The following is a 25,313-nucleotide window of genomic DNA, read 5'->3' as shown; positions in this document are numbered from 1 at the left end:
ACTTATCCTTAAGAGGTTCTTAAATTACCTCAGCTTACATTAATAATAACATTAATAATCAGCTTACATTAAAATCACTTACCATTAGGCTTGGATACTTGTCCAGATGAAGGTCCAGATTTAGCACCATATCCTTTAAAGCAGACATCATAAATAAGATTCAAATCAGATGTAAAAAAACAAACAAACAAATAATTGATTAAAAATAACCACCACACACTGCACATTAAAAAGGTTTACCTGCTTTAGGTCCCTTGGCTCCACCATTGGGATAACCCATATATTGAGAGGAGCCTAGTAGGGCAACAATAATTGTTTTTAATTAGCAACATATGCTTTGCCATAACTATACTGAAAAATTACATCTATATAAAAAGTGTTGGTGACATTTATATTACCCCCATTAGGCTGGTTAGTTGCACCACCATTAGGATATCCTCCATATCCTGAACAAAACCAATCACAGATCAGTTTAGAACTGTAACAATGAATAGTTAACTAATTTAATACAGTTTACCATTAGGCTTGGCTACTTGTCCAGCTGAAGGTCCAGCATTAGCACCATATCCTTTGAAGCAGAGATCACAAATAAGATTCAAATTATAAATCTTAAAATACACAACATGCACACTGCAGAAAAAAAACCAAATTACCTTGTTTAGGTCCCTTGGTTCCACCATTGGAATAACCCATATTTTGAGTGGATCCTAATAAGACAAGAATAATTTAGAGAAAGTTGAATTCTCATGTAGTTTCCCCGAGTGTCATCTGCACTGTAATAGTTAAACTGTAAAATTAAATCTCTATAAAATAACTGGTGACATTCATATTACCCCCATTAGGCTGGTTAGCTGCGCCTCCATTAGGATATCCTCCATATCCTGAACAAAAAACAATCCCAAATCAGTTTAAATGCATGTCAGTTCCTTCTATTTACACTACCTGACAAAAGTCTTGACACCTATCCAAGTTGTAAGAACAAGAAATAATAACTTGACTTCTAGTTGATCATTTGATATAAGAAGTGGCTTATATAAAATGCAAAGGCCTCTAAATTACGCTTATTTTACCAAGATAAAATCTGATCATGATTTGATTTTTAAATGTTTAAATAGGACAGTAAGGTCTGACTTATACAAGTCACTTAACAGAAATAATGTACAGTACAGAATATAAAGTCACGGTGCAGTGAAGAAAGAATTAATATTGGGTAAGACTGCCATGAGCTTGGAGGACTGCATCCATACATCTTTTGCAAAATATATTTATTTAAATAAATAATTTAATAAATTAATGCTATTTTCTATTAGGCTTGGCTAATTGTCCAGCTAAAGATCTGGCTTTAGCAACATATCCTTCAAAAGCAGACATGACAAATAAGATTAAAATCAAATATAAAAAATACACACCATATACACTGCATTCAAAAAAAGTTTACCTTGTTTAGGTCCCTTAGTTCTGCCATTGGGATAGCCCATATTTTGAGAGGATCCTAATAAAAGAATAATTTTAAGTCTCATTTAGACCCGTGTAGTTTCTCTAGTTCTTTAATTTGGTATCATCTGCACTATAATAATTACACTTTAAAAATTAAATCTATATAAATAAGCTGGTGACATTTGTATTACCCCCATTAGGCTGGTTCGCAACGCCTCCAATAGGATATCTTCCATTTCCTGAACAAAAACCAACTATAAATCAGTTCTGATGGGTTACCTCCATTTATATAAATAATTAAATAAATGAATACTATTTACCATTAGGCTTGGCTACTTGTCCAGCTGAAGGTCCAGCATTCGCACCATATCCTTAGAAGTAGACATCACAAATAAGATTAGATTCAGATGTGGAAATACAAATAAATAGGAAGAAATATAAAATATACACCCCATACACACTGCACTCAAAAAAAAAAAGGATATTCACCTGATTTAGGTCCCTTGGTTCCTCCATTGGGATAACCCATAAATTGAGAAGAGCCTAATTAATAAGACAAGAATAATTTAAATTAAGTCTCATTTTGATTACTCTACAAGTAATCCCAAGAAGTTGGTATTCTTGTCTAATACAAGCTTCTAGCTGCTCAAATACCTGCTAGCTACTCAAATTAGGTCTTCTTTGTTGCATCTTCATCTTAGTCATGCGCCAAATGTTTTCTATGGGTAAATGATCTAGACTGCAAGCTGGCTGTTTTTAGTACCTGGATCTCTCTTCTAAGCATCCATGATGTGATTGATGCAGTATTTGGTATGGCATTGTTTGTTGCAAAATGCAAGATATTCCCTGAAAGACATGATGCCTGGATGGAAGCATATGTTGTTCTAAAACTTGGATATCTATTTCAGCACTGATGGTGCCTTTCCAGATGAGTTAGCTGCCCATGCCACACACTTGCGCAGCGCTATGCTATCAGAGCTGCAGCGGTCTAAATGAGTGCTGATAACAACTTTGGTTGTCCCTGTTCTCTGTAGTCTGGATTACATTCTTTTTTTCAAAAAGAACTTTCAATTTTGATTAGTCTGATACCTGAATAGTTTTCCACTTCACCACAATTCATTTTAGCCTTGCCCCAGAGAAAATGCCTGGGCTTTTGGATCATGTTTAAATATGGCTTCTTTTTTCACCTTTAGACTTTTAGCTGGCAATGGCGAATAGCACGGTGGACAAAGATCATGGGTATCCAGTATGGTTTTCCGGCCTTGACCCTTACGCACAGAGATTGATCCAGATTATCTGAATCTTTGGATAATATTATGCACTGCAGATGGTGAGAACTTTAAACTCTTTGCAATTTTTCGCTCTTTGCAACTCCCAATATTGCTATGATATTGCTTCATTCTTTTTTGGCACAGCATTGGGAAATTGGTAATCCTCTGCCCATCTTGACCTCTAAGAGCCATTCTGAGAGGTTCTTTTTATATCCAATCATGTTGCTAATTGACCTAATAAGTGGAAAATTGGTCCTTCAGCTGTTCTTTATGTTTATTTGACTTTTGTTGCCTCTTACTTCTACCTGTCTTAACGTTTTTGTAATGTGTAGCTGTCTTGAAATCTAAAATGAATATTTGGCCTGAACATTTAAAATCTCTCACTTTCAGCAATTCATATGTTATAATAATTTCTTATATATTTATATATATATTTTATATCTTATATATTTATATTTATACATATTTATATATTGCTTTACAGGGCACTTAAGGCACTTTACACATTGGGAAGAATCTCCTCATCCACCACCAGTCTGCAGCATCCACCTGGATGATGTGACGGCAGCCATATTGCGCCAGACTGCACACCACACACCAGCTCATTGGTGGAGAGGCGACAGAGTGATGAAGCCAATTATGATATGGGGATGGTTAGGAGGCCATGATGGACAAAGGCCAGTGGGCAAATATGGCCAGGATACCAGGGTTAAACCCCCTACTCTTTTGCGAAGGCCATTCTTGGATTTTAAAAGACCACAGAGAGTCAGGACCTCGGTTTAACTTCTCATCCGAAAGACAGTGCTCATTGAGCAGTATAGAGTCCCTGTCACCATACTGTTGCAGAGAGCTAGCTGTCGGCATCTAGATTCGGTTATCTATATTCTATTGTAAACAAAATATAAGTGTATGAGATTTGTAAATTAGCGCATTACTTTTTTATTCACAATTTGTACAGTGTCCCAACTTTTTTGGAAATGGGTTTGTAGTTTCCCAAGTTCCTTAATTTAGTATCATCTGCACTGTGAAAATTACACTGTAAAAGTATTTAAAATAAAGAGATGGTGAAATTCCCATTACCTCCATTATGTTGACTAGTTGCGCCTCCATTAGGATATCCTCCATTTCCTGAACAACAAACAATCCCAAATCCATTTAGAGGTGCTTCAGTTAGCTATCTTTACAATAAATAATTAAATTTTATGTACCATTAGGCTTGGCTACATGTCCAGCCGAGGGTCCAGCTTTAGCACCATATCCTTTGAAACAGATATCACAAATAATATTCATATCATTTATGTATAAAAAAGAAATAGGTGCCATACACACTGCACTCAAACAAAAATGTTTACCTGGTTTAGGGCCCTTGGTTCCACCATTGGGGTAACCCATATTTTGAAATGGCCCTATTAAGACAAAAATAATTTCAAGAAAGTCTCATTTAGACCAGTTATGCTTTACCCAGTTCTTTAATGTAGTATCATCTGCACTATAATAGTAACACTGTAAAATTAAATCTATATGAAAGAGCTGGTGACGTTCATATTACCCCCATTTGGCTGGTTAGTTGCACCTGCATTGGGATATCCTCCATATCCTGAACAAAAAGCAGTTCAGAGGTGATTCAGTTATCTTTGCTAATGACAAATAAATAAATAAATGAATCCTGTTTTCCTATTTACCATTAGGCTTGGCAACTTGTCCAGCTGAAGGTCCAGCATTAGCACCATATCCTATGAAGCAGATGTCACATTTAAGATTTGAATGACCATACATTATAAATAAAATATACACTATACACACTGCACCTAAAAAGTTATCTGGCTCTTACCTGGTTTAGGTCCCTTGGTTCCACCGTTGGGATAACCCATATAGTGTGAGGAGCCTAATAATAAGAATGATAAAGTCTTATTTAGACCAGTGTAGTTTCCAGTGTAATTTTGTTTTTTTAACATAGCATCATACACACAATAATAATGAAAGCTGGTGACATTCACAATACCTCCATTAGGCTGGTTAGCTGCACCTCCGTTTGGATATCCTCCATATCCTGAACAAAACCAATCCCGATCAGTTTAGACATCCTCCAGTTACTTAGCAAAACAGAACTTTAATGCTCTGTTGACCTGATAAATAACTCCACCAATAATACATATTAATTAAGTCATAAAGTACATAAAGGAACTTGTTAACACAAAATAATCTTAACGTGCCATCAGCTTTTATTCTGCAAAATCAACCACCTGGATATATTTAATCACACTTATTACACTGCTATTTGACACAAAACATACAGATTATACTCAAAACATTGTTCTGAGCCATAATGTTCTTTCGATTCAGACACAAACAGTGCCACAAAGTCAATAACAGTTTCATAACAGTCAACCATGTAAATATAAATGTGGATGTATGAGGATGTGAAAGATTCACTGATGGTCAAGATGAATTGAAATACTCAGATGAGCCTGTGTTACACAGTGTTACACATACAGTGGAATGTTTTGATTGACCAATCAAAACCAAGTATTAAAGACAGCCATGTAATAAACAGCGATGATTACATGTTTGTTACCATTAGGCTTGACTCCTTTTTCATTAGATGCTCCAGCATTAGCAGCAAATCCTTTGTATAAAACAAAACACATAAGATTAAAAAATATAATAACATAAGTGCTAAATAAGTAACATTATCACAAAAGTAATAGAGAAAAATCCAGCAAAGTAAAAAAAACAAACAAACAAACAAACAAACAAACAAACAAACAAACAAACAAACAAACAAACAAACGTTATACACAAACACACTCAAGTTTACCTGTATTAGGTCCTTTGATTCCACCACTGGGATATCCCTTGTATTGTGAAGACCCTACTTACAAAAAACCAGACAAGAATCCTTTACTTTTCAGAATCCAATTTTATCTATACAGTAGGAAACTGAACTGTAGAATCAATTTTGTTACCTGTACCAGGCTGGACAGCTGCACCTCCATTAAGATATCCATACCCTTTAACAAAAGCAATCCCAAACCAGTTTAGTAGTCCATCAATAACTTTACAATACAGAATGTTAGTGCTAATGCAAATCAATCTCAGTAGGGTACAATACAGTTGCTAGATTAATAAACAATTAAATTATTGATTTATGAAAGCACGTTGTTATTATTGTAATAAATGTATTACTGTTTAACAATAGGCTTTGCTCCTTGTCCATTTGAAGGTCCAGCTTTCGCACCATATCTTTTGAAGCAGACCTAACATACATAATTTTTATACTATAATAGACAAATAAACAGACAAAAAGGTTTACCTGGTTTAGGTCCCTTAGTTCCACCATTAGAATACCCCATGTACTGAGAAAATCCTAATAAGAAGGGGAGAAAAAAATAAAAAACTTTAGAGCAGCAATTTCCGCACAAAAAAACTTGCTTCATGGATCTCTCTTTCTTTCATGCAATGATTAAAATTTAACCATTTCATTAAAGATTCGTTCACACTTTATTTTGATGGTCCATTTGTTGAATTTAAGTTACATTGCTTCTACATGTCAACTAATTCTCATTAGAGTACGAGTAGACTGTTAGGGTTGGTGTAAGTTGACATGTACTTTCAAAGCTTCTTATAGTCTGTTAAATGTCTGCTGGAGTAGTAGTTAAAGGGGTGCATGCATCATCCTACACAATGCACTGTAAGTTCTACACAATTGGATTTTATAACGGTAATAATAAAATGCTGGTTACCATTAGGCTTGGCTATTTGTCCATTGGTTTGCCCAGCTTGAGCACCATATCCTTTGAAAACCCAACACACATAAGATTTATATCGTGTAGAAAAGTACAATGGAAATACAAATACATCCACTTACACACCACATGAGTAATAAACCAAAATGTTTTACCTGGTTTAGGTCCCTTTGTTCCTCCATTTGTGTTCCCCATATACTGTGAGGAGCCTAATTAGAAAGATAAAAGTACTTAAGTCAAACTGAACAAGATTTTAAATTTATTACATTATTACATTTATTAATTTCCCTAGGCTGAGTCTCTAATTTAACAGAGGTCACCACAGGGGAATGACTCGCCAACTGTTCCAGTGTATGTTTTACGCAGCGGATGCTCTTTCAAGATGCAACACAGTAAACACCCATACACACTTATTCACACTCACTCAAAGACTATGGCCAATTTAGTTCATTCAATTTACCTACAGTATACTTCATGTCTGTGGGGGAAACAGATAACCTAACATTTTATCCTACCCATCAGACATGCTACCAACACTGCACTTGAATCGTTTTAGGGTTGGGGTTGGGATTAGATAGATTAGGACAATATTTACAGCTTTATATCACACTATTCTAGATTAAAATTTACACTGGCAGCAAAATCTGATGGGTAGCACCGCGTCATCAAAATGTGCTACCTAATGGGCTACCTAACAGAATGGTAGGACAATCTGACAGGGTAGGACAAATAAACTGAACACCAGAGCACTTGGAGGAAACCCAGGTGAACACAGGGAGAAAATGCTAACTCCACACAGAAGTGCCGACTGGTCCAGCTGGGACTCAAACCATCTTTGTGTGAGGCAACAGTGCTAACCACTAAGGCACAGTGAGGGCTAATATGTTTATATTTTAAATTTTTATTATAGTAGATTAAATTTAAATTTAGTTATTTGCTGTGCATATAGCTTTATAAAATAGTTATCATTAATGTATGTTTGTTTAACTACGTCACACCCTGGTACTGTTAGACACAGTATTAAATTGTACTATATGTCCTCAAATAAAGAAGGATTGGAATGTGAAACTCAACTTGATTTTGACAATGGCCACAAATGAAAAGCCACTTAAATTGACCCTATAGATCAAAGATGCCAAAACTAGGGCCAGCGGGCCAAAGTTGGCCTGTGGTAATCTTTCATTTCTTTCACATCTCCTATCTGAGAAGAGAGGGAGAATGATAAGCATAGTTTAAAGATTGTCAATGTTTTTTTTTTTTGTTTTTTTTTAAACCTAACTGAAAGGTGCAAACCAATCAGATTTTGTTTAAATGTACATTCTGTCACCAGACAATGCAGAGATTTTTTTTTTAATTAATCAAGTCAAAGGCAGACTCTACATGACCTGTGTATTTAGCATTAAACTCCACAGTGTCATAGCAATAACATGTTCCCATTTATACGTTATCATTTTAAAAGTTATACTGCATTAGATGATACAATTTAAAGTTTTGTTTTCTAATTATTTGGAAATATTATGAAATAAATTAGAAAATGACCCATGGGCAACTTTAACGTAAAATTGTTTGGTATATTTACCTTCGGCCCATGGCTCTCAATGATATTTGGTTTTTAGCCCTTTGTACGAAAATGTATGGGCACCCCTGCAACAGATTTTGGTACCATTCTAAACAACCATTGTGTTAAGAGTATGCAGTTTCTCCATAAAGTACAGGGTTTTGGTTTCTGGAACTTTTGAGGGAGTTTGTTTTGTCTCCTAAAAACCTTTAAGGTACATGGCGATTATGCAATCAATGAGTGTGTTCTGGAACTCCACCTCCACAACAAAACTAGCCACATGAATACACTGGAGAGTGGAGTAGCAGGGCTGGTACAGATGTATTCGCCCCTGTATGGTCACTAGTAGAGAGACTTTAAAGAGTCGGAGGACGTCACACACTGGACAAGAAGCCCACTTCATCACGCCACACTTTCTATGCAATTGCACACAATGGCTGCACCATTGGGTGTCTGATTGTGGCACAAAGAAAAAAAGTAAAGACGTGATGCACCATGGTGACACTTCATATGGAGAAGGCTGTTTGTTAATTGTTTATGAAACAGTTCTTCTCTCTCAGTCATTATTGTTGTCTTTGGGGTACATGTGAGCAGCGTGACATATTTAACCCCCCCCCTCCCTGTTTGCAAACAGTATACAATAACAGTCTTTTCAAACTTCATTTTGCCCTCAAATGAAAAATAAAAAATAACAGGGGTAGTATACTGGGACCTCTTTATCTGCCTTGTTTTTGCAATGGTACAGTCAGCCACAATGACCTAGGTCCTTTTTGTACCAAATGTTACAATTTAGATTTTGTTTAGGTCAACTGATATTACCAGTCCCTAAGAAAGAAAAAACTCAAACTGATTTGGAACAAGTGGAGGTTGAGTAGAAAGGCAGAATAATAATTTTTAGGTGAATAATACCTTCAAAAATGGCAATTTAGAAATATAATTTATATACAAGTAAAAAAATCAATACCTCCGGGATTTGAACCTTGTCCCTTAGTTGCTGCAGGCCCAGCACCAAAACCTAGGAAACACAATTATCAAAACATTCTTAAATATATAGAGAATACCAATGAGGTTTAAATATGCTTATACTTTGCTCATAATATGTGTATTAATTTCAAATAATCTTCAGGTCATGACATAAATTCAATTGGACTTAAATCAGGACACTGTCCTGGCCATTCAAAAATACCTTTTGTAGGCAATCTTCAGTAGTGCATTCGGTTTTAATTTTTTTCATGAGGTTTTTGTTTAATATGGCAGGTACACAAGATAACATTTTATGACTATATAACTAGAGCGTCACAGTGGAGCAGTGGGTAGCATGATCGTCTTACAGCAAGAAGGTCTCTGGTTTGAGCACTGACTGGGTCAGTTGGGATTTCCAAGTGGAGTATGCATGTTCTCCCAATGTTCGCGTGGGTTTCCTCCAGGTTCTCCGGTTCCCCCACAGTCCAAAGACATGCGCTTTAGGTGAATTGAATAAACTAAATTGGTTGCAGTATGTCTGTGAATGCAGGAGTGTATGTGTGTTTCCCAGTGTTGGGTTGCGGCTTGATGGGCATTCGCGGCGTAAAATGCTGTGGCAACCCCTGATTAATAAAGGGACTAAGCCTAATGAATGAATTACTATATCTTGTGAATGACTGGCTGTTGCCACTTATTGGTTAAATAACATAATCGCTGCCTACAACTTTCTTTTTTGAGCGTCGTTAAATGCATACGACGGTGATTGTAATCTTTACCATAAACATCATTGGTTATATTTAAACTAAACTGTTATCCCAGTACTTCTGTGGTACTTGTCTGTTTGTAACTTCATAACTAACTAAAGCCTTTAAAGCAGTGGTCACCAAACTTGTTCCTGGAGGGCCAGTGTCCAGCAGATTTTAGCTCCAACCCTAATCAAACACACCTGAACAAGCTAATCAAGGTCTTACTAGGTATACTTGAAACATCCAGGAAGGTGTGTTGAGGCAAGTTGGAACTAAACCCTGCAGGGACACCGGCCCTCCAGGACTGAGATTGGTGACCCCTGCTTTAAAGGCTCTCTTAGGTAAATTACCATCCTATCTTTCTAATTTGTTAACATTTCACATAAATGACCAACACACTAGATCTGATTCTTGTTTTCCCTTAACAGTCCCAAGGGCATTGTCAGAACTTGGCAAACGTGCCTTTTCCTTTTATGCTCCCAGGGCTTGGAATAACCTGCAAAATCAGCTCAATCTTGACAACTTCAGACTTTGAGTACTTTTAAACATCTTTTGTACACTAATATACGTGTAATTTGTTTTATTATCTGATCTTTTTATGAATGGTGATTATGTAATTTTGTGGTATTGTTTTTGTGATTTTTATGTGAAACTTTATGTTCTGCCTGCCATCTTGACCAGGACTCACTGGAAGAAGAGACAATACTGTTTTATTGTGATCTCCTAGCTACATAAAGGAAGAAATAATAATAATAATAATAATAATAATAATAACAACAACAACAACAACAACAACAACAACAACAACAACAACTCAAAAGACTAAAGACCTGATTTTTGCATTTTCAGATTTGAATGTTGCGATACGAAGGATTAATCAACATATGCAACTCACCATTATTTATAATTTATCATATTTGGTTAATGATTAACCATGCAGCTTACAATACATTGATGCAGACTAAACAAGTATAGTGATAGAAAACACCTCTAATGAAACCCACCACATCCTGAATTACCTACCACAACTTCTTCCATCATCATTATATTTTACAGGAAAGCCTAAATTCTGTCAAACAAGTGAATTGAATGATGGCTCTGTGATCGTTACAAATAAAGGATTAAACTACAAGTTTAAAAAAATGTATTAATGTGGCCATGTGTGTTCCGAACCGTAGATTGTGATCGTATGAAGCATGAATCAACCGTAATCCGTTAATTATATATATGTATATATATATATATATATATATATATATATATATATATATATATATATATATATATATATATATATAATAAAATATTAATATTAATTCATTATATTACAAAAATCTTTAATTTGTAAAATATCTTGATTTTCAAGATTTGAAAGTTATAGGCATTTGTCATGTGATAAATGTGCTAGTCAAAGCAAAATTGTGCTTTGTAGTTGAACATTGCAAAGAACAGAACCATACCACCAACATCAAGCACATTCACTTCATGTAATCAATAAACATTTGATAAAAGTCTTACAACAACCCGATTATCAATTACTTCACTACATCACTAGTTTTTGTTAAATACATTAGACATGCGGTATGCAAAATAGGCCTGCACCCTGTTTGTGATAGAATTGTCTGAATAGCTTATTTGGATCTTGAGATTTACTCAAAATCTGACCATAGTCTGCACAAATTTTTAGAAATTCACCACCTGAGAAAAGAAATGGCTGAACTAGCTTCTAAAATAGTTACTCACCTAGACCAGCTCCTTTTCGGGGATGAGTGCCCAATAAATTGCTATAGCCTTTAATGAAAATACACACAACGGCACAGTTTTAGATGTGGAAACAAATTTTGAAAAAAATAAAAGAAAATAAAATAAATAAATAATTTTCTCATTAAACTCACCCCCATATGATGGAGCTTTGTAGCCATTGTTACCATTAGTATTCCCATTTCCATAACCTGCAATAATGAATAACAGGAATGTTTTGCAATGAAAGAGCTGTACATAAAGAATAAATACAATTTTTGCATAAAAAAATTTATGTAAAATAAGATTGTATAAAAATAACTAAAATGATCTTTTTCAGCTAAATCAGACACAGCACAAACTTTAAAGAAAAAGGAACATACACACTTTTAGAAGATTTCTTAGGCGAGATGGTTGTAACAAATTTTATTCATACTGTTATTGATTTTAAACTGAATGTTTATAACATGTAAATGGTTTGTAAATTGCTTTGAAATAAGTAAACTGTTTAAAATAATGTAACCAGAAATATAAAGAGCAATGTTGTCAGGTTGATCCCTTTTCATTTTTCTAAATCATTTTAAATGCAAATAATAATTATAATTTTCATAATCAACGCATTTATTTTGAATTCATCTTTATTTCTATAGCACTTATTACATTGTAGAGTGTGTCATAGCAGCTTAATACATGAAGTTCTAGTAAATTGAAAATGCTCCAGTTCAGTTGTCACAGTTAATGAAGTTTAATGTAAAAGTTTAATGTAAACTGTAAATTCTTTGTAATATAAATGTTACTGCAGAATGTCAAAATACCCAAGAGCAACTCTGATGTACTGATTTATATGATTAGTCAAATTGGAGCTTTAGTAGAAAGTATTTGAAACAAACCAAACTCTTTCCCTAAATAACATAATATGCTTTAGATGATGCATTCTTTTTTTTAAAAACTCAAAAAATTAGTAATAAGGACTTTTCTTCCCTATATATTTTTTTTATCAAAAAGTTGCACTCATTAGTTGCACAAGATGTTCATACCATATGGGAGATGACCTCCATTTGCAGGCTTTTTTTGTGCACCTCCATAAGCACCTGAAAGACAGCAGATATACATTCAAATGAAGGAACTAATTTTCTATAATTGTATTAAAAAAATCATATCAAAAATATACATAAACAAAATGTAAATATACTAATCATAGTTAATATTAGTCACTGTTAGATTAGTTTTGAATAGAGCTATAGCTCTACATATTTAGCCCAGTGGTTCCCAAAATGGGGATTTGGACCCACTAAGGTGTCATAAGACAAGGACAGGGGGGGGGGTCGCTTGATTTTCAAAAGTCAAATAAATTTTTAAACTAAAGAAATGATCAGAATTATCATATTTTAATGATAACCCACATAAGATAAAAAATAGTCGTTCTTAATAGTAAAAACCAACATGCAAATGAAACGGCATCAGTCTTTATATTATTTTTTATTATTGGTGTGTTTATGTTAGATCAGCAACACAGCAATAGGGTCAGCTGCCGCAGATTGATTTTATAGCACCAGGTTAAACTTTCTGACATCATTATGGCACTCAAATACATTAAAAACAAATACAGGCCACAACCGAACATTGCGAATGATCTCTGTTTGGCAGTCTCCAAGAATTAAACCAAGAATAGTCTTGTGCTGAAAACATTGTGTCCACCAGTCTTTTTAGTTGAGGTTCACATTAAATGAATCAAATTAATAAATGACTATAAAAAATATATATGGTTGTTAGACTGTTCCACTTTTTTGTGTTGTCAATATGCTCATGTTTATTTAGGCCTATTGTTGTGTGCACAACGTTCGTATATGTATAACCACCTTTGAGGAATTTTGAAGTTGTGAGTCGCTGGCATTGTTATTTTAGGGATTGCGGGCTGAAGAGTTTGGGAACCCCTGATTTAGCCTACTCTAAATGCATAATCAACACTGTTCTTGCTCACCATTTCCCTTCAGATTTGCTGCATTGTTATTTGAACCATAACCTGAAAATATAGATTTAATCAGTTATGCATTTTCGTAAGCAGAATATTTGCAATATTAGAAAATCAAGTTAAAAATGTAATGTTAAAAGGATAGTTCATGGCAAAATTCTGACATTATTCATTTACATTAGACTTGTTCTTAGCCAGAGATTTTATTTTGTTCTGTTGATCAAAAAACAAGATATTCTGAAGAATGCTGGAAATCTGCAATCTTGAATTCCATAGTATTTATTTTTCTTAGTATAAATGGCAATGGTTACAGGGTTCCTTTATTCCTCAAAATACGTTCTTTAGCAATCAGTATTAGAACAAAAGAAAAACCAAACTCAAAACTGCTTTGGAACAAATCAAGAATGACTGCAAAATTTTCATTTTTGGGTGAACTGTCCCTTTAATTTAATAAATTATTTCCAATAACATGCAAATAACTTTGTAATGAAAATGTTATTTACAACAACAGTATAAAGAATGATTAAGATTAAAAGATTGATATTACCTCCTGGTGAAATCGGTGCTGCATTGCCATTTGATTTTTGAGGTTGGTACCCTTAAATAATAATAAAAAAAAAACAGTCCTGTCAGAGATCAACCTACTGTACATGGCAATGTATCACACTGAAGTTTTCAACTGAGCTAAAAAAAAAGAAATTTATAGAATCTCCATAGTTGGTTTAAAAGACATAAAGACCAATACTATCAAATATTCTGTTCAAAAAGTAAAACCATAGCATAGAAAATTAGGAAAATTCTATACTATACTTCTGTCATTTGAAGTGCACATTGATTGTGAGAAATTAAATCTGGTGCAAATGATCACTAACAAAAAATTAATCAATAATAAAAATCATCAATCAATCAAGCAGTACTTCATCCTCTTAAAAACTTATCTTTCAAATCAGTAATTTCAAGTCAGTGGCCAGTGCATACACAGGCCAGTGCATACACATTAAACAGAAACTTAATATGCTTACTTTTTATGGACTTTACTTATTTGTCATTGGCTCTATCGATAAAATTTAGGTGTGAAACAATTACCCTACATTTTTTTAATTGGATGAACAAACATTTTATAGTAATTGTTGTTTTGATTAAAGCTATATGATTTTGTTTAGAACAAAAAGAGAATTTAAATGGATTGGCTTTCTTCAGCAAGACAAATATGCTTTGAACCAGGTTATATAAAACTGTTCTCATGGAGAAAGAAAATATGGTAAAACTTTATTTTGGTGGTCCATTTGAGAGACTGTCTGCTTAATATCTGTTAATACTGCTCCTTCAACAGGCATGTAACTGACTATAAGAAACTTTGCACATACATATAAACTTACACCAACACTAACCCCAACCCTAATTCCAACCTAACAGTGTACTTAAAATCTAATGAGAATTAGTTGGCGTGTAGATTCAATGCAACTTCCATCAAAAAGTAAAGTGTGACCGAAAGTATTAAGGTAAATTATTTATTTTTCATTGTGTCAAGTGATAAAATTTAGATGTGAACCATTACCCTATTGTTTTTTTAATTGGATGAATAAAAGCTTTTTTACAGTGTTCGCCCTAATCCCTTTGAAAAATTGACCATCTTAAGAGACATTTTCAAAGGGATTGAGTGTAATATGTTGTTTGACACCAAACGACTTCCCTGCGGAAATGATGATGGAGAAAGGAAGTGTGCATCAGTTGTACCCTCTGAAATTCTTTATTCCAGTGGTTCTCAAACTGTGGTACGTGTACCGCTAGTGGTACGCAGGCTTCCTTCTAGTGGTACGCGGAGGAATGAAATATGTCATGTACATGCTACACACATTTCAAAATTGATCAAAAATGATGTATATAATGTGCCATATATGACATTTAGCCTATATTTCTGAGGTAATCTGCCACGTTTTTTAACTTTGCAGAGTTGTAGCTGCTTTACTGGGCCTACTACGCTACTGTATTTCAATACTGCTCATTTTGGTGGTACTTGAAGAGACAATTTTTTTCTGAGGTGGTACTTGATGAAAAAAAGTTTGAGAACCACTGCTTTATTCCATATAACACTTCAATATGGTGGCCATGATTGTTTTCACTAAGAAATGCGCTTCTGAGGGAAATATAGCACCTTTTTGAAACGCACCATGTGTGAACTGAAAGTTCCTGCTGACTTCAGAATTGTATTTCCAGCAGAAACTGAATATTAGAATATTGGATGAAACTCTCCATCTCCCACTTACAGCAAACAAACTGTTTTGAGAGAAGTAGTAAATGATATTCTGTCAAAGCCGTCAGACTGACATAATTAAAAATGGCATTCAGAAGCACATTCTCCGATTTTAACTAAACATTACCTATGCAAAATGTTTTTGTTCTGTGGATTAATTTTCCTATTTTTTTAAACAATTTTAACAGTTTTGATTTTGCTCCAATTTAACAATATTTACATTCATGTCTTTGTTCAGCAGATACTTTTATCCAAAGCAACTTACAAATGAGGATAAAATAATTTCTTTAAAATCACACGAGAGCTGCAAAATGTACTGTTGAAGTCAGAATTATTAGCCCCCCGTGAATTATTAGCCATTTTCTGTTTAAAGAAGAGAAGCTTAAAAGGGGCTAGTCATTTTGACCTAAAAAAATGTATTCTGCTTTTATTCTAGCAAAAAAATAAAAATAAAAATATTCAAAGGGGGTTTTATTTTTCTGATTTTAACTGTAGATGCCATGACAAGTTTAAGATTAGCAGTTTATTATTATTATTATTATTATTATTATTATTATTATTATTATTATTATTATTATCATTAAGGTGCATATAAACAGGAAGAGTCTCTTACAGGTGGTTTGTCAAGCCCACTGACCACGGTGAAGCACACATTGCACAATGTTTTCCCAGTAACATGCAGTGTTTCTAAGGTGTCTGGAGAAAAAAAAAGAATGTGTCTTCTACAGATTTGGAGACATGCGCATCTAGGTATTTTCATTGTTTTATGCATCACAGAAGGTTTGCGCAGATTTTATGTGTTTCTTATTTACTAAATGCCACAAATTCAAAGATCCTATGTCTTTAAGCCTGTGACCAAGAAGCCAATTCCAAATTCCACCATAATTTGTTTGACCTCACTACCAAGGCTTGATTTTTGACTTCCTTGCACTTCTGATTGAAGTGTAAGTGATTTTAAACACAAAGCTGTTTTTCACACTCATGAATGACTAAATGGGGTTTACAATTGTTTAAATTGAAAGTTTGTTGTTGTTAAAATGTAAAGATTTGGGAAGTTACTGCATTCGAAATTGTGGGATTTACCAATTTGTTTCAATGTTTTCCTCTTAAAAACACTGAACGACATTAGAATTATTTGTACTTAAACCTTTAAATTAATCAATCAGTTTGGGTGAATGAGCTGTAAGTTTTCTTGTATTGTTTTAAGACATAAGAAACATGTCATGAATATCTGGAAAAGAGAATCTAAGAATATCTACTGTAGATTTCAATACAAAGTCTTTCAATTTCTTTTGACGTTTCTTATCACACGGAAGCTTTAGATTTATTTGTCTACCCTTTTTGCTTCGAATCCACTTTAGCAGCATTTCAAGTGCAGGTCAATACAACATTTGTTAACCTTTTTATTTATTTTAGGCTAGCTTTATCTGTTCGATGGCACTCCATTGTAGAATAAAGTAGAATAGAAGAATAAAGTCACCTCACCCTCATCAATTTCTGAAAATGCTTATTGTATTCATTAACACTGACTAACTATTCAACCAGCTATATCTACCAAGTTGATGACCAGCCTGCTTGCACAACTGTAAATCTGAACCACAAATCCAATCTTACTTTGCAATGGTACTGTATATTTTTGGCGTTAGACACTTTTTGTATGGGTCAAAAGAATGTCCAAAACATTTGAGTATCAAGTAAATTTCATGTTCCAATATGTTATTTTGTACATTTTCTACTGTATATATCCAAACTCAATTTCATTAGTGACTTGCTAACAGCATAATTTGGACTCTTTAATGGCATTTTCTTTTGATCCCTCAGATTGCAGACTTTAAAATAGTTGTATATCAGCACAATATTGTCTTAACAATCCATACACCAACAGAAAGCTTGTTTATACAGCTTCCGTGTGTGATTCAAGAATGTCAATTTCACCAAAAATTGACATTAATGATATAAGGTCACAATTTACACCAAAAAAATAAATAATAATAATAATAATTAAAAATTAATTCCACTACTTTCACACACATTCAATTAATGAAATTCCTTTTTCTGGTCATGTTTGGGATGACTATTTTGTTTTGTTTTTGGCAACATTTTGGAAAGAGCTCTACCAAAATCAAACTTTAAGACCAGAAACCTTAACCTCAAAAGCTTTGGGGGGCAAAAAAACATAGTATTCGGTTCTTTGCAGGCTTAACTTTAGCAAACAAATATTACATTACATCTAAATCCCATGCAGAAGCAATAATGAGCATTGTTTTTTCATCCGCATCCTTACCTGTGCCACCCTGAAGTGTTACTCTTGTCATCCACAGCAATAACATCATCCTTAGAATTGTCCATCTCAACATTTTGGATATATCTATAGGGGGAATGGAAAGAAACAGAAAATCGAAACAAAAGCGAACAGGGAACAGATACTGTGCTCAACTAAGTTTATAAACCATTTTGTTCACGGTGGCACCTCCTCTTAAGGGCCATCTTAAAAAAAAAAGAGAGAGAGAGAGAGAGAGAAAGTGTGTGTGTGTTCTGGGGCCCCATAAAAGTTTATGCACCTTACCACATGTGCTAAATAACTATAGGATCGATATTGACTGACACATGCTGTTCCTTATTGGCTTCGTGTTTTTTTAATAGGCAATTTAATCTTCTTTCAATGAAAAAAGATTACTGCTCAAATGATATGTATATTATAATATATATGAAATAGGATCATGTACAGTACATTCAGTACATTCAGTCTTTATCACAAAATAAATAAGTTGGTGTTATTTGTTAAATATAAACTAAAATGTGTTATTAAAAAAATAATCATATCAATTAATGGGTCCTTGATGATTTGTAGAGCATTTTTTTTAAATCTAAAGCAACCAACAGCGTCAGCAAAGAACGTTTCTATGTGAATGTTAAACAGAGCAAAAATACATCCATCCAAACAGCAAGTAACTGTATGCTCTTCAAATAGACCATCATACCTGCACTAGCTAGTGAAAAGACTTGTGTCTGGCAGAGAGTTTGAAGAGATGCTGTTTATAGGTTTGACTTGCAGGCATGTAGAATGAAACCAGCTGACAGCCAGACACTATGTAAACTATGAGGCTTGTCACTCAAACACTAATACACTTGGAACACAATGCACAAACACACAGGGCCCCAAAGTCAATAACATTAGTCAGTGTCAGCAACATTAGCCTCATCGCAGGTAATCTAAAGTGCATTTTGTATGCAGGCTTTTCCAGTACAGTACAAGTAGGAAAAATGGTTCTGAACGGTAGCAGATTAGGGTTCTTCAGCTGGTAACAATCGCAGAACCCTCTTTATGGGTAAATATTTTCACAATTTTCACAAAAGAAACATGTTTTGAAAGTGTTATAGAATCTTAAACATCTGTAATAGTATATACAGTGTATAGAGTATTAATAGTGCTCTCAGGGCCGGAGTGGGACTCTTTTTCAGCCCTGGAGTTTCAAGCCTTAGACCGGCCCACCTCAGTTCACGACTGACTATATTAAAATAAGGTCATTTCCAATTCAGTTTCTAATTACACTATCACGTCTTTTTTTGAGAAAACAGCTGCTTTAGAACTTCAAATGTTCAACAACCCTTACAGTATTATATGTCTTAACAATAAAAAAAAAAAAAAAAATTGTTATTCAGACGAGGACCAAACCCGGGTTGGCGGCATTATAACCTAACGTGCTAACCACTGTACCACAATAGCTGTACATTGAATGATGATTTATTTAGTTATATCATCATTCACCTGCAGGCTGCATCTTGCTCACGAGGCTATGAGAAAATAGATAAAAAGAGCAGAGCTGCGGTAAAATAATGAACAAGAAGGCTGTGCTCAAGTAAATAAATAAATTATTTTTAAAAAAGGTGACTGCTGAGAGGAACAGATTGGAGCTACGGACACCGGCCCTCATGGCCAAAAAACGGACCGGCCCACCAGGAATTTTCCCGGTCCTCCCGATTAGCCAATCCGGGCCTGAGTGCTCTAAATTGAGCTCAGGAACAGTCTGTTTCCACTGGTCATTCTTGACATGTTTTAGCAGCTTAATTGAGTTCACCAGTGGTAAATTTAGTTGATTGGACATTATTTGAAAAGGTACACCTGTCTAATAATAATAATAATAATAATAATAATAATAATAATTCCTTACATTTATATAGCGCTTTTCTGGGCACACAAATCGCTTTACACAATGGGGGGGGGGGATCTCCTCATCCACCACCAGTGTGCATCCACCTGAATGACGCGACGGCAGCCATTTTGCGCCAGACCGCTTACCACTCACCAGCTGATTGGTGGAGAGGAGACAGTGATGAAGCCAATTGAATATGGGGATGGTTAGGAGGCCATGATGGACAGAGGCCAGTGGGCAGATTTGGCCAGGATGCCAGGGTTAAACCCCTACTCTTTTTTTGAAGGACATCCTTGGATTTTTAATGACCACAGACAGTCAGGACCTCGGTTTAATGTGTCATCTGAAAGACAGTGCTCACTGAGCAGTATAGCGTCCCCGTCACTATACTGGGGCATTAGGACCCACAGACCGCAGATTGGGCGCCCCTTGCTGGCCTCACTAACACCACTTCCGGCAGCAACCTAGCTTTCCCATGTGGTCTCCCATCCAGGTACTGACCGGGCGCAGCCCTGCTTGGCTTCAGTGGGCAACCATGTGAGAGTTGCAGAGAGCTAGCTGCTGGCAGATAAGGTAAGGATAAGATAAGGTCCCAGGGTTGACAGTAGATGTCAAAGCACAAACCAAGCATGAAGACAAAGGAATTGTCTGTAGACCTTCGAGACAGGATTGTCGAGGCACAAGGCCGAGGAAGGTTTCAGAAAAATGCTCCAAAAATTCCAATGAGTGGCCTCCATCATCCATAAGTGGAAGATGTTTGGAACCACGAGGACTCTTCCTAGAGCTGGCCAGCCATCTAAGCTGAGTGATCAGGGGAGAAGGGCCTTAGTCAGGGAGGTGATCAATAACCCGATGGTCACTCTGTCTGAGCTTCAGTGTTCTTCTGTAGAGGAGAACCTTACAGAAGGACAACCATCTGTGCAGCAATCCACCAATCAGGACTGTATGGTAGAGTGGCCAGAGGGAAGTCACTCCTTAGTATTAAAATTTGCCAAAAGGCATCGGAAGGACTCAGATCATAAGAACCAAAATTCTCTGGTTTGATCAGACTAAAATTGCACTCTTTGGAGTGACTGCCAGGCACCGTTCATCACCAGGCTATTACCATCCTTACAGTGAAGCATGGGGGTGGCAGCATTATGCTGTGGGGATGTTTGTCAGCAGCAGGAACTGGAAGACTAGTCAGGATAGAGGGAAAAATGAATGCAGCAATTTACAGAGACATCCTAAATGAAAACCTGCTTTAGAGTGCTCTTGACCTTAGACTGGGAGGACCGTTCATCTTCCAGCAGGACAATGATCCAAAGCACACTGCCAAAATACCAATGGAGTGGCTTCACAACCTTGGTGAATGTCCTTGAGTGGCCCAGCCAGAGCCCAAACCTAGATCCTGTTGAGCATCAACAAAGTATTGAGCAAAGGCAGTGAATACTTCTGTACAAGTGATTTTTCAGGTTTTTTATTTTTAATAAATTTACAACAATTTCAAAAAATCTTTTTTTTTTCCATGTTGAAATTAGGGGGTATTGTGTGTAGAATTGAGGAAATCAATTGTGTAATAAGGCTGTAACATAAAAACATGTGGAAAAAATTAAGCACTATATGGATACTTTTTTGGGGGGGATGCACTGTACATATTTTGTAATATTCGTATATCGTACGTGCCTACACATATTGCTTTGTCAAGAGTCAATGTTTAATTTAAAACATGGTGTTTTTTAAAATATATAACATGAATAAATAAAGTGAATGAATGAAATAAAATAACTGAATGAATGAAACAGGATATACCTGTGTCTTCAAATTTCTTGAGTGTATTTTGCTAAAATTGATTTTTTTTTCTTATTCTGCACATCAATGCATATGAAACACAAATGAGCTTGACGTTACAGTGTCTCTCCTTCATTTGTTTAGTTACAAACCATTATGTTTGTAAACCAAAAGTAGCAAAAATAGACAGTATGTGATACCTTTAATGTTCTAAAATGAAAAAGAGTAGTCTATGGATATCTTTTTTGTGAATATTTAATCATAAACCCAAAAAATAATTATGTAAAAAAAAAAAAAATCTGTTACTTACCCAGTAAAGAGAAGAGCATTCTCAACCGAACCGAGCTGGTTCAGGTTCTGTTAAACTAAAAACAGAAATAAAGAAAACATGATATGAAAAGTTACACTTTAAGTAACACTTTAACAAAAGTTAAAATGTATTGACTTTTTAAAAAAAGAATGAATTTACCTGGTGAGAGAGTGCTGACAGCCAGTGTAGTTGATGATTGAGCTTTAGGAAATCATGAGGTGCTGGTGTTTTGTCATTTGAAAAACAAAAATGGCAGGAAATAAAGAACCCTAATTTAACAAAGAACTATTTAAGTTTATGAAGGGTTCTTTAGGACAATACAATTTTAAATAAAACTTGAATGTAGAAAAAACTTTTTTTTGTGTGTTTGTACCATGGCTGTAATATGAAAATTTGAAGAATAAAAAGAAGTTTTTCCTCATATGGCAAATCTGGATTACTTCAATATTTAGTGTGATGGAGGACAACATTTTTTTTCATTCATAAAAAGATAAGTGTCCTGCATTGAGTATTTACTTGTTTGTAGTATGTGGTTTCATTAGAATTACTCATCTACAGTTGAAGTCAGAATTATTAGCTACCTTTGAATTATATATATATATATATATATATATATATATATATATATATATATATATATATATATATATATATATATATATATATATATATATATATATATATAATTTTTTTTTTCCCCCAAATGATGTTTAACAGAGCAAGGAAATTTTCACAGTATATTTGATAATGAGATGGAGAAAGTCTGATTTGTTTCATTTTAGCTAGAACAAAATCATTTTTAATTTTTTTAAAAACCATTTTGGGTCAAAATTTTTAGCCCCTTTATTTTTTTTTACACCAATCCAAACAGCAAGTCATGGCAAATACAGCTTGCCATTTTTTATGGATTTATTCTTTACAGTGTTGCATTGTTTTTAAAAATCTATACAACAAATAAAATGAATATGCTTCTCTGAATTTATGCCACAACTAATTTATGGCAACTCATTTAAGCATGTTCATCCTTTTGATTAATATACCCTTTCTTTAGCGGAGATAATTTTTAGAGAATTTTTCTGAAAATATATTTGCATAACAAATAAAGGAAGAACTTGCATTTAAAAAAAATATATATGTATATTTAGATTTGTATCATAATTATTACCAAAATAAATGCGTAATCCCTTATGGAAAAGTAATTTAGTTACAGTAACTAGCTAATTTAAAAGTACTTCGACTCAACACTGCACATGACATAGCCTCTCATTTTTCAAGGCAACTTCCTTGAAATACAAAAAGACAGTTCATGAGAAAGTAAAACAATGTGGGTACAGCAAAGGGGAAAAGAAAGATCTCAGTCTCACTTCAGGCTGACATTCCACACACAGGACCAAAATCCTTATATCAAGAGGTGAGGGAGAGTTGAAAGCTTGACCTTTAACCCTGGAGCCTACACCTTTCCGATACACATACACTGATATGTCAAATTACATCACCCTGACCCACCCTAAAACAAATAAAAACACATAAAGGAGTTCTCTGTTAGTTAGAATGAAAATGTGACTGATCTAAAAACAGCTTGATGCCTTCAAGTTTTACAAAAACCAAAACGAAAAAGACTGATTTTGTTTTCTATGATTCCCTTAAAAAAATCAAAATGGAAATCCACTGGGAAAATAATGATCACACTAACTTTGAAGGTACAATTCCGCTACTAATAGTTGGTAGGGTTTGGGTAGGATTAATGATGTAAATATAAATCTTTATATATAAAGTAGTAAACGGTGTTGTCACTTACATTGTGTTTCTGTGGTTACATATTAAGATTGTTATATATTGTTTACCAATACACTTCAACCTACAGTTAAATGCCAATACTAACCGGCCTCTTTATTAGGTACACCTTACTAGTACCAGTTTGGACCCGCTTTTGCCTTCAGAATTGCCTTAATCCTACATGGCATAGATTCAACAAGGTTTTAGAAATATTCCTTTAGAAATTTTGGTCCAAATTGACATGATAGCAGTTGTTGCAGATTTTTCAGCTGCACATCCATGATGTGAATATCCCATTGCACCACATCCCAAAAGTGCTTTATTGGGTTAGGATCTGGTGACTGTGGAAGTCATTTGAGTACAGTGAACTCAGTCATGTTCAAGAAACTACTCTAATTCGCGCTTCATGACAAGGCGCATTATCCTGCTGAAAGTAGCCATCAGAAGATGAGTACACTTAGGTCATAAAGGGATGGACCTGGTCAGCAACAATACTCAATGCTCAATTAGTACTAATAGGCCTAAAGTGTGCCAAGAAAATATCCCCCACACCATTACACCACCCTGAACCACTGACACGAGGCAGGATAGATTTATACATTCATGCTGTTGATGCCAAATTCTGACCCTACATCTAAATGTCACAGTAGAAATCGAGACTCAGACCACTTTTCTCCAATCTTCTATTGTCCAATTTTGGTGAGCCTGTGCGAATTGTAGCCTCAGTTTCCTGTTCTTAGATGACAGGAGTAGCATCCAGTGTGGTTTTCTGCTGCTGTAGCTCATCCAATTCAATCTGTTGTGCAGTCTTGATGCTTTTCTGCATATCTCAGTTGAAACAAGTGGTTTTGAGTTATTCTTGCCTTTCTATCAGCTTAAACCAGTCTAGTCATTTTCCTCTGACATCAAGGCATTTGCTCCCAGAAATCTGCATGAACACATTTGTTTTTAAAATTACACATTCAAATGGCAATAGTGAATTACTGCCATAGGATAGTCTGGAAATGGCATAAAATTTTTTTTTTAAAAATATACTATGGGATCCTGCAAAATTTGTCATTGGGGTTTTGTAGCATTTTTCATCTATCTAATAAATGTAGCATTTTTCATCTATCTAATAAAAACCCACAATTCTAAAAAAACTTCCATATAACATTGATTACAGTTAGTCATACCCCATAACTCACTGACATGCATGTCTTTTTAGTAGCCATTTAAATACTTCTATGTCTAAAGTGACGGTAGATGGAACAGGTTACCCTAAATTCACTGTTCTAAGAACTCTAAATCGCCATATTTTACTCCTTTACAACTACATCACACTCCAAGCATTTAACCAGAATATCAAAATAACTATGTAGAAATGAACCCCCCACCCTTCCCTCATTTACATAAAGGCAGTGGGATTTCCAGCTTAAATCTTTAATTTGGGCAAACTCAAGTAAAAATGTCAGAAGACATTAGGCAATCCAAAATAACCTAAATTTAAGGTTGACAGTTCTTAAGTTACCAATAACGAAGAATAAAGGGCCGAAGCATCATGCAACTATGGATTTAAAAAAAAAAAAAAAAAAAATCACAAAAACTAAATCTACACTGTCAGATACTTTTACAAA

At 34.7% G+C, this 25,313-nt stretch overlaps 1 protein-coding gene across 1 annotated transcript in view; it reads right to left on the bottom strand.

Moving 5' to 3' along the window:
• Positions 1–18,057, bottom strand: part of cmn (calymmin) — a gene marked incomplete in the record, with an annotated part of 48,248 nt that extends 30,191 nt beyond the window's left edge. The window contains 30 exon segments of the mRNA NM_131014.1: positions 83–133; positions 241–294; positions 399–446; positions 518–568; positions 654–707; positions 834–881; positions 1,439–1,492; positions 1,629–1,676; positions 1,758–1,808; positions 1,927–1,980; positions 3,789–3,836; positions 3,917–3,967; positions 4,061–4,114; positions 4,258–4,305; positions 4,391–4,441; positions 4,540–4,593; positions 4,711–4,758; positions 5,284–5,334; positions 5,527–5,580; positions 5,675–5,719; positions 6,022–6,076; positions 6,450–6,502; positions 6,610–6,663; positions 8,977–9,027; positions 11,465–11,512; positions 11,617–11,673; positions 12,499–12,552; positions 13,443–13,484; positions 13,981–14,031; positions 17,972–18,057. Coding sequence (NP_571089.1) covers positions 83–133; positions 241–294; positions 399–446; positions 518–568; positions 654–707; positions 834–881; positions 1,439–1,492; positions 1,629–1,676; positions 1,758–1,808; positions 1,927–1,980; positions 3,789–3,836; positions 3,917–3,967; positions 4,061–4,114; positions 4,258–4,305; positions 4,391–4,441; positions 4,540–4,593; positions 4,711–4,758; positions 5,284–5,334; positions 5,527–5,580; positions 5,675–5,719; positions 6,022–6,076; positions 6,450–6,502; positions 6,610–6,663; positions 8,977–9,027; positions 11,465–11,512; positions 11,617–11,673; positions 12,499–12,552; positions 13,443–13,484; positions 13,981–14,031; positions 17,972–18,044 — 1,555 coding nt within the window.
• Between the last annotated feature and the right edge of the window lie 7,256 nt (positions 18,058–25,313).

This window comes from Danio rerio, chromosome 12 (assembly GCF_052040795.2).
Source record: "Danio rerio strain M-AB ecotype USA chromosome 12, GRCz13ab, whole genome shotgun sequence".
Taxonomy (NCBI): domain Eukaryota; kingdom Metazoa; phylum Chordata; class Actinopteri; order Cypriniformes; family Danionidae; genus Danio; species Danio rerio.
The sequence above is the reverse complement of the archived record's forward strand: the minus strand, read 5'-3'. Positions and strand labels throughout refer to the sequence as shown.